Source organism: Manacus candei, unplaced genomic scaffold (assembly GCF_025592945.1).
Source record: "Manacus candei isolate 608988 ecotype Guabito, Panama unplaced genomic scaffold, ASM2559294v1 h1tg000024l, whole genome shotgun sequence".
Taxonomy (NCBI): domain Eukaryota; kingdom Metazoa; phylum Chordata; class Aves; order Passeriformes; family Pipridae; genus Manacus; species Manacus candei.
Window position 1 is genome coordinate 8,894,066 of NW_026138072.1, and position 9,976 is coordinate 8,904,041.

The 9,976-nt window shown below is 42.5% G+C and overlaps 1 protein-coding gene across 1 annotated transcript; it reads left to right on the top strand.

Moving 5' to 3' along the window:
• The first annotated feature begins 3,950 nt into the window (after positions 1-3,950).
• Positions 3,951-9,268, top strand: LOC127471428 (uncharacterized). The gene is made up of 3 exons (XM_051788325.1): positions 3,951-5,752; positions 6,239-6,345; positions 9,254-9,268. The coding sequence occupies exons 1-2, from the start codon at positions 4,963-4,965 to the stop codon at positions 6,271-6,273; spliced, it is 825 nt and encodes a 274-aa protein (XP_051644285.1). The 5' UTR covers positions 3,951-4,962; the 3' UTR covers positions 6,274-6,345; positions 9,254-9,268.
• Positions 9,269-9,976: the final 708 nt, after the last annotated feature.

Here is a 9,976-nt window from a genome sequence, read left to right on the forward strand (position 1 = left end):
TTAGGAATATAGTTAGGTCGTATAGAAAGAAAATTAGAGGGACAAAGGCACAACTTGAACTGAAACTCGCCACCTCTGTGAAGGATAACAAAAAGTCCTTCTACAGTTACATCAATAGCAAAAGGAGGAGCAAGGAAAACCTCCACTCTTTACTGGACATGGGCGGGAATATAGTTATCAAAGATGAGGAAAAGGCTGACGTATTTAATATCTTCTTTGTCTGAGTTTTCAACAGTAAGACAGGTTGTCCTGAGGACAGCTGGCTTCTGGAGCTTGTAGAGAGAGACAAGAATCTGAACAGCTCCCCTGTAATCCAGGAGGAAACAGTTAGTGACCTACTGAGCTGCTTGGATCCCCACAAGTCTATGGGACCAGATGGGATCCACCCAAGGGTGATGAGGGAGCTGGCGGAAGAGCTCGCCAAGCTGCTCTCCATCATTTAGCAACAGTCCTGGCTCACTGGGGAGGTCCCAGATGATTGGAAGTTGGCGAATGTCATGCCCATCCACAAAAAGGGCCAGAAGGAGGACCCAGGAAACTACAGGCCCGTCAGCCTGACCTCAGTACTTGGCAAGGTTATGGAGCAGATCATCCTCAGTGCAATCACACAGCACCTACAGGATGGACAAGGGATCAGACCCAGCCAGCACGGGTTTAGGAAGGGCAGGTCCTGTCTGACCAACCTGATCTCCTTTTATGATCAGGTGACCTGCCTGGTGGATGAGGGGAAGGCTGTGGATGTGGTCTGTCTGGACTTCAGCAAAGCCTTGGACACCATCTCCCACAGCACACTCCTGAAAAAGCTGGCAGCCCACGGTTTGGACAGGGGCACTCTGTGCTGGGTTAGGAACTGGCTGGAGGGCCGGGCCCAGAGAGTGGTGGTGAACGGTGCTGCATCCAGTTGGCAGCCAGTCACTAGTGGTGTCCCCCAGGGATTGGTGTTGGGCCCAGTTCTGTTTAATATCTTTATTGATAATTTACATGAGGGGATTGAGTCCATCATCAGCAAATTTGCAGATGACACCAGGTTGGGGGGGAGTGTCAATCAGCTGGAAGGCAGGAGGGCTCTGCAGAGGGATCTGGATAGGTTGAAGAGATGGTCTGATTCCAACAGGATGAGGTTCAACAAGGCCAAGTGCCGGGTCCTGCACTTTGGCCACAACAACCCCCTGCAGCACTACAGGGTGTGGACAGAGTGGCTGGAGAGCAGCCAGGCAGAGAGGGAGCTGGGAGTTTGGATTGACAGGAAGCTGAATATGAGCCAGCAGTGTGCCCAGGTGGCCAAGAAGGCCAATGGATCCTGGTCTGGATCAGGGACAGCATGGCCAGCAGGTCCAAGGAAGTGATTCTTGCCCTGTACTCAGTGCTGGTGAGGCCACACCTGGAGTTCTGTGACCAGTTCTGGGCCCCTCAGTTCAGGAAGGATATTGAGGTGCTGGAGCAGGTCCAGAGGAGAGCAACAAGGCTGGTGAAGGGACTGGAACACAAGTCCTATGAGGAGAGGCTGAGGGAGCTGGGGCTATTCAGCTTGGAGAAGAGGAGGCTCAAAGGAGACCTCATCACTCTCTACAACTACTTGAAAGGCGGTTGTAGCCAGGTGGGGGTTGGTCTCTTTTCCCAGGCAACTATTAGCAAGACAAGAGGGCATGATCTCAAGTTTTGCCAGGGGAGGTTTAGGTTAGATATTAGAAAGAATTTCTTTACAGAGAGGGTGGTCAGACACTGGAATGGGCTGCCCAGGGAAGTGGTGGATTCTCTGTCCCTGGAGATTTTTAAAAAGAGACTGGATGTGGCACTTAGTGCCACAGTCTAGCAACCGCAGCGGTAGTGGATCAAGGGTTGGACTTGATGATCTCGGAGGTCCCTTCCAACTGGCTGATTCTATGATTCAATAGTGCCCTGATCTTCCAAACATGGAAGTGAAAGTCCTGCTCCATGTGGCCCAGGGTGTGGGAGCTGTGAAAGCAGTGCCTTTCACACTGCTCCATCTCCCTTCTGTCTCTATTACTTTACCTAGGGTGAATTAAATACAGGTCCTTCGTGGTCCCCAGCTCCTGCCTCCTCTCCCTGTCTCCCCAGCATGCTGTTCCTAATCTTTACTGTTAATTTGCATCTCCTTTCTCTGCTGCACACAGCCATGCCTACACAGCTCTCCAAGCCAGGACTTAATCTTGGCCTGTCTGCATACCAAAGTCCTCAACCCTTTACTCATCCAATATTTTTCATCAAGCTCTTCTTAAAATTGGTAGTTCTGTTTGCTTTTGAAATATCACCCAACCTCTCTGGGCAGTCCTTGGGCCTGTCCTCCCCTTTCTTCTCCATTTCCATTTGGCTACGTGCTTGCGTGCATATAGTGGTTTGCTAGTTCAATTAGTCTTTGAGCACAAGAACATGAGAGCTTTGATCTGAAAGTCATTTGACTGTGTTTGAGCAGAAATGTACCCACAGAGTAAGGAAAATGGGAGGAAGGTTTCATTAGCTTTTTATAACCCTATGTCAACCAATACATGCAGTTTCTGGAATAACACTGGCTGCTTGTTAACTTGCTTGGACCTAGTGCAGTATTTTTCTATGGAGTAACAGCTCATTAGTTCCCATACTTGGAGCATTTATTCATTAAAGTCAGTAGAAAAGTGTTATCTGAAAAACCTGGCATTTAAATAATATTTTCATTTTATAATTGATCTATGTTCATTATTTTCCCCAGTCAGCTACAGCTTCTTTAAATCTTACAGTCATTAACAAAACTGATTACATAAATGTTCAAGGTCTGGTTTATCTAAAGAGACTTAGTTAAATAAAAGTATAACTTAAGTATTACAGAAATCTTTGAAAATCATCTGCACTGCTACTAATTGCTTTATTAAAGTATTTCTCAGTTTCATAATTTTTTGCAATATAAACCAGCTGCCAGCTTTGTTGTTTATCCTCATTGGTAGATGCTACTTCTCCATGATCTTTCTTTACCCAAATTAACATTTCTACCTTTCACCCCATCACTTCTTAAGTGCCATTTCGTTAGTCCAAACTGAATTAATTTCTCTTAAAATATTCTCACTGCCTTGTCTCCTGTCACCATGTCTAAGATAGAAGTTTCCATGATTCAGAGCTGCAAGCTTTGCTCCTTGCAGAGTTGAGATCTTACCACTTTATGTTTCCGCATTGTGCTTTTAGCTGCAGGCCATTGTCAACCAGGAAAATGGACAACTAACCTTAGCTGACAAACATTAGACCTTGCTTCTTTTGCATGATCCCATCATCCACTCCCCTTCCTTTCTGCTGTCCTAAAGCTTTAACCCCTTCATTGTATCATGTCTCATACCATTCAATACTATTAACAGGTATACTAAACATATGAGTGATTTAATATCATCTGACATAAGCAGAAACACAAAACAGCATTTTGTTGCATCCGTAGATGTACTATAAATTATTACAAGATAATTAGCCAAGAAACACAGGGAATGTGTAAGTAACATGGCATTACAGTGCCTTGACAGAGACGTTTGACTTTGTTAAAAGCTACTGGCAAAAATGCTTTGAGGAAAATAACAGTTCTCTCAAACCTTATAAAATCTGAGCTCATGCTGCACAAAGCAGAGAAGAGTTCTTCTACAGGTAAGTAGATGTTCTGTATTATTCCAAATCCACCAAATGTTATCACATTCAGAGCTGTCACCTATTCAAGAAGATAAAGGTGTTACCATAAATGACAAAATCAGGGACAGTCAGCCCTGTTTATGTCTCCACCATCTCTGCCTGCCTAGGCTACCCCACAGCAGCCACCAGTGTCTGCAGTTTTTGAACCTCTCACTGTTAATTTAAAGACAGGCCACTCAGGCACAGGGATGTCCTTGGCAATTGGGTGGGAGAGTTCAAAATTACTAAAATTTACTTTGCCTCACCTTGCCTCAGGTGGCAAGAAAGGGAGCTCTGGTGCAGTACTGGGTTGCTTCTTTACTCTCCATGCATGAAAATCCTCCTCTGTCTTGGTAAAGCCTAAAACTAATTCAGTGTAATGGAAGGAGTTTATAGGGAAACTCCCATTTTGCTCTGGTTATTTTGTTCCTTTTTCTCTGCCTCATCTATCTCCCTTTTTTGTACTACTTAAACTATTCTCCTCCTCCCCACCTTTCTTTGCAGCCTGTTTGGAAAAATAAGGGTTATTTTCCGCAGAAACTCTAATCTAAAAGCCTTTTAACTATTAAAGATTAACCATCTGCAAAAAAGCACACACTTCCCTGACACTTGACTCCAGCCTGGCAAATTGAGAAACTCAGCTATTGTAATGATTCAATAGCATGTTCACATTTACCGGGTTGATATGAAGGCACAAAAGCAGGCTAATGTCATGCCACATAATGTGGGGAGCCTCTAACTGCCAGTGTAAGAACCTGTCTTTCAGTGGCACAATTTGTTGGACATTTTGATTTTGATGAAGCTTTCTAGTGAGTTTTCTGAGAGTGGCTTGTGCACTTTAAGAGTGGAAGAGAGGAGCTTGCATGCATGCCTGAGGAAATCAGGCTCAGGTGAAGGACATAAAAGAAAAAGGGGTTTTTAGAAAGGGTGATTGCAGTTGGTTAACCCTGGCTGGATGCCAGTTGCCCACCAAAGCTGCTGGAGAGAGGAAAGAAAATAAAAGGCTCGTGGATTGAAATAAGGACCGGAAGAGATTACATCAATTACAGAACAGATTGGACTTGGGGATATTAATTGAATTTATTACCAATAAAATCAGAGCAGGATAATGAGAAGACAAATCTTAAAAAACACCTTCCCTACATCCCTCCCTTCTTCCCAGGCTCTACCTCCTCCCCCCAGGCAGTACAGGGAGATGGGGAATGGGGGTTACAGTCAGCTCCTCACAAGTTGTTTCTACTGCTGCTCAGAGAAAGGAGTCCTTTCCCTGCTCCAGTGTGGGGTTTCTCCCGTGGGTGACAGTTCTCCACAAACTTCTCCAGCATGAGTCCTTTCCAGAGCCTGCAGTTCTTCACAAACTGCTCCAACAGTGTCCCTTTCCACTGGCTGCAGTCCTTCAAGAACAGACGGCTCCAGTGCGGGCTTCCCACAGGTTCACAGCCCTCTTTCAGGCACCCACCTGCTCCGGTGTCAGTCTCCTTCCCGAGCTGCAGGTGGATCTCTGCATACCTGTGGACCTCCATAGGCTGTAGGGGCACAGCTGCCTCACCATGGTCTGCACCACAGGCTACAGGGGAACCTCAGCTCCAGCTCCCTGGAGCATGTCCTCCATCTCCTTCTTTACTGACCTTGATGTCTGCAGAGCTGTTCCTCTCACATATTCTCACTCCTCTCTTCTCTGAGTGTAATTACATCTGCACAGTATCTTTTTTTTACCCTCTTCAATATATTATCACAGAGGTGCTACTACCATCACTGATGGGCTTGGCCTTAACCAGCAGCAGGTCCGTCCTGGAGTCGGCTGTCATTGGCTCTGTCAGATATCAGGGGAGCTTCCAGCAGCTTCTAACAGAAGCCACCCCTGTAGTCCCTCACTCCTGCTACCAAAACTCGGCCATTCAAAACCAATACAATGACATACTTGTGCAGCTGAAAAAGCAAAGCTCTGAAATTAATATTTTAGATCACACAATATTGCTTCAGATAAGAAAACTCAATGCCCTGGCACTGACAGGAGTTTTCCAAAAAGTATCTACAGATGTTGAATTTGAACCAAACATGGTCCAAATGTTCAGAACTTTACAATGTTACCTGGATTTACCAGGATTAACAGGTATTTTGACATTTCCTGTATACAAGGTTATGAAATGCAGTTTCCAATGTCAGTGAGAAGTTTCCTACATAGCACTTTGCTTAGTCCCTTTTTAGTGATATTGAAATATTTATTTATATCTCGTCATAAAATGATGGTAGAAACTATTTAACCATTTCAATAGAATTAAACTGGACTGAAATTTCTTGGAGTTTTTAGGCATTTCAGTGAAATTTCAAGTGGCTATTCAATCTCTGACATAAAAAGAAGTAATTAGTTTTATTGTATATTAATTTGTGATCTGGAAGTGTGTGGATCTTCTAGTAGGAACAAAGACCAAACATCCTAGGACAAGAACTAACCCAACTGACAATCAAAAAGAGAGTGGGAGAAAGGGAATTATGTTGATATTTCTAATTTAGTTATTTTTAATTTATGTTGTGGTTGTTGTTACATTAATTCATAGTAGGTAGGATGATTTCTTTCAGCATTCTCTGTGATTTGCAGAATCTTGTACCAGAGGATTAGGGGGCATGTCCTGACAAAGAGCACTAATTCCTGTATGGCTTCACATATGAAAGTATTGCCACCAGAAAAAACAAATGTGCTTGGAGGTAATTTCTTTTCCTCGTCTTCAGTACATGACAAAGAGACAAGCTGCCTTAAAAATGGGAAGAGAGAATTGTAAGCAAGAGTAAGTAATGTAGCCTTTTTTTTGGGTTACAATTACATTATATCTACTGAGAGACATTTCAGCTGCATTCAAGCATGTCTCTGAAAACCTTGACCTATGTTTAAAATTTCCATTTTGATCTCTTACTACATCTCTCAATAGAAAAGTAAGCATGATAAATATAATAATGGTTTACCTCAGCCATGATAAGTCTCTTATAAAACAATATTTGTCAGAAAGGGAAAAGAGTAGGGAGAAAGCTGCAGAGTATTCTTTAGAAATACTTGAGAAGCCATGTCAGAATCACCAAAAAAGACCAGTAGCATCAGTTTTTAGATTTCTCCTATTCAGTGGTTAAGATTTTAAGAGAAATTTTTGACTTCTAGAAATACATAATTTTTCCTATACTCTTTCTAGACGTCATAATTTTATGTGTTTGTGGGTGTCACATGCACCGAGAAAACAGTACCTCAGGTGCAGAACTGGTCTATGAATGTAGGTCTTGCAAACTTCCTTGAAGATTTAGCCCTCAAAATCTGTCTATATGAACATAATATACATCAGACTATGTATTATGTATTTTTCCACAATAACAGGCCATAGACTGATGCAGAAGTAACAACTAATTCAATGGCAATAATCAAGCAAGTGCAGCTTTTTTTTTTTTTTTGGAAATACTGAGATTTTAAAATAAGATTCAAAATGCTGCATTAATCTTAGCCAATCTCTGTTTGAACTGTTCTTGCCGCTTATTGCTTTGCCTGTGGCTACTCTACAGTGAGTGTAAAGGCATGTCAAAATGGGTGGAGATATGAAAACAAACACCCTTAAGAGGACTTTTACAGAAGAAACTCATTACTGTGAAGGGGCTGAGGAACTGGAACAGGTTACCCAGAGAAATTGTGGAAGCCACCTCCCTGGAAGTGTTCAAGGCCAGGTTGGACAGAGCTTTAATCAACCTGGTCTAGTGGAAGGGGCCCCATGGCACTGGGTTGGAACTAGATGATCTTTAAGGTCCCTTCCAACACAAACCAATCTATGATTTTTTTCTGAGCTACCACCTACACCTCAGAGTGAAAGAATGCTCTTCCATCTGATATGAAGCAACATTCCCACTTCCACATTTTACTCTAGATTTACTTAAATTCTCAGCCTGAACACTAAACAAGGAGTTGGAGGAGAGGCAGAAATACAGCACTACTCTGAAGAGCACTGTAAGACATAAGGTTGCCCCATGCAGTTGCCCAGTTGCAGCTGTGGAAGATGACAGAAGTCCACCTGGGAAAAGGTCCTCAGCATGGATATAGGCCTGGGATATACCCTATAGCAAAGACATGCCCTGTTGCATTTTAACTCTCTTGCTGACAAGTCTAATTTCTCAGCTAGAATAGACAGACAGTAATCTTTTATTGGAAGAAACCATTTGGTTCACTGAGTTCAGACTACGTGTTTCACTAGTTTGTTTGGTGGGTTTTTCCCCATCTTCCTTCAGTACAGGCCTTAGACTCCTTCAGAGAACACATCAGGTTTTCCAACAGATTCTCCAAGACAGAATGATTTTTCCCAGTCATGTTACTATTCATATATTTAAGCCTGGCCTTGAGCCTCACTGAGATAACTCTGCTGCCCTCCTTTAGAAAGATAAAAAGACATCTTTATGTGCAAAACTCATTGTTCTGAACTGTTGCAAGTGCTGTTTATGGTGAGTGGAATGGAATAAAGGATTTTGAAGCACTTTGTAAAAAAATCAGATGACTTAACACATCCCTGTAAGCATTTCACATCTATATCAGCAGTAGTGCTGCTTGCTAGTACTGTCTGCTTAAAAGATATTACCAAGATCAAGGATAATGTGGCAATGCAAATGAACCTGTGTTGGCCTGCAAAGGGGTGTGCAGGGTTTTTTTCCATGAGGCACTAACAAAGCCAGGCCAGTAAAATCCCCAAAAGGAGGTGATGCCCAGACAAATAACAGCCCAAGCAACTGTTCGATAATCTCATGGGGTTGACTCCTCTCCTGTCACCTCTCCTCCTGCCATGGTGCTAATTACAGCTCAGCTCTGTCAGGCTAGGCAGACTGAAGAATGTCTACTCAGCCCTCGAGGAAGGCTTTAGTTCCTTGCACTGAGTTTGCTGTTGCTGTGGTTACAGACACTCGTAAGAATAAAAGGAGTTCAGGTATGTTTTTGTGAATTCCTGTGATAGTAAAATGTAAATGTGTATCCTCTAGAAGGGAACTTTAATCACAATAGGAAGGCTTGTGTTGATTTGCTGAGGCATTATGGTGGCTGAGTTTTTTCCTGTGAAAATGTCATATTTGATTGTAAAGGCTAAAGAAAAGAGGGATACGACAAGAAATGCTTCGAATAAAAGTTTGTGTTATGAACACTGTCTGTCTTCTTCCTCATGAAGGCAAAGCTAGCGAGGTGTGTGCATGTCTGTGCTGGTTGGTCAGGATTGTGTAGGCAGGATCAGAAATTTTTGTTTGGAGAGAACTAGAAATAGTTTCATGTAAGTCAATGTTAAGCACATCTGAGGTATTTGAGCCTGTGATTTTATTTTCACTTTGTTTTGTTGAAGTCTTAAAGCTCTGTGCTACCCTTGGAGAGTGTATAAAAGGTACCAAAGAGAGAAAGAAGATGCAAGAAAGGAGTATGTTCTTGATGCCTATTTCAATGGCATGAACTTACTGCCCAAGAGGAAGGGGAAGACCATGGGCAGAACTGAACTTGAAAGTGTTTCAGGGTAGTTGTTTGGGTAACAACACTGTGAGGTGAAATCTTTGTCATTCTCTCCATCCAGAGTGCTGAGAGAACCAGCTTTGGGCAGCAAAATTGTGATCTTCACAGGCTTTTGCACTGGGCAGATGGATAACTGAGTGGAGATGCTCATCAGCTGCTGCTTTTTGGACTGGGAAAGTGTGATTTGCTACAGCTTCAGGGTTAGGTGATTAAATTAAGAAATACCAGGATGAGTTATTCATTTAACTCTTACTGCTCGTTCTCACACATATGCAAGATGCAGGTGTATCAATATTATTTTCATTGTCCTTCTGGATCAAAATATACAATAATTCCAACTCTTGGAAATTTTTGCTGACTATTATTACACAGTTTATGAAAATTTTCTGAACCAATGAAACTTGCTCCAAATTCTCAGTGACATAACTAAGATGTGGATCCACCATACTGTCAATAAGCAGAAATTAGAGCTTTTTTAGCTGCTTTCCTCCCTTCTTTTTCATGGTGCAGCATATAGCCGGCACTTAGGGTCTTGAACATTTTGGGTTCCTTTAGACAGAAACTTTTAAGATGATTGGTATATTATCTGGTGGAATCCTGTTTCCTCAAAAACGGTTTTCCCAAAAGAATAGGGGAAATAGATCAAGCTGGCAGCCTACTTCTTCAGAAATTCAAGTCTGGTTTCTGCAATAATAGTATTTCTATGAGAAATTGTTTCTTACCTTATTCCAAAAGTTTTGTTGTACACATTTGCCCTATTTGCTGTTTTTCCTGCCAGTTTTAGCTTGTTTTTTGTAGGGAATGAAAGACTGCAACTTGTACTAGGAAAAA

Bases quoted from the DNA above. Each gene is read 5' to 3' on its own strand.
- LOC127471428 (XM_051788325.1), top strand. From the start codon at position 4,963: ATGAGTCCTTTCCAGAGCCTGCAGTTCTTCACAAACTGCTCCAACAGT. The intron at 5,753-6,238 runs GTATTTTGACAT...TGTGATTTGCAG, and splicing joins GGATTTACCAGGATTAACAG to AATCTTGTACCAGAGGATTA.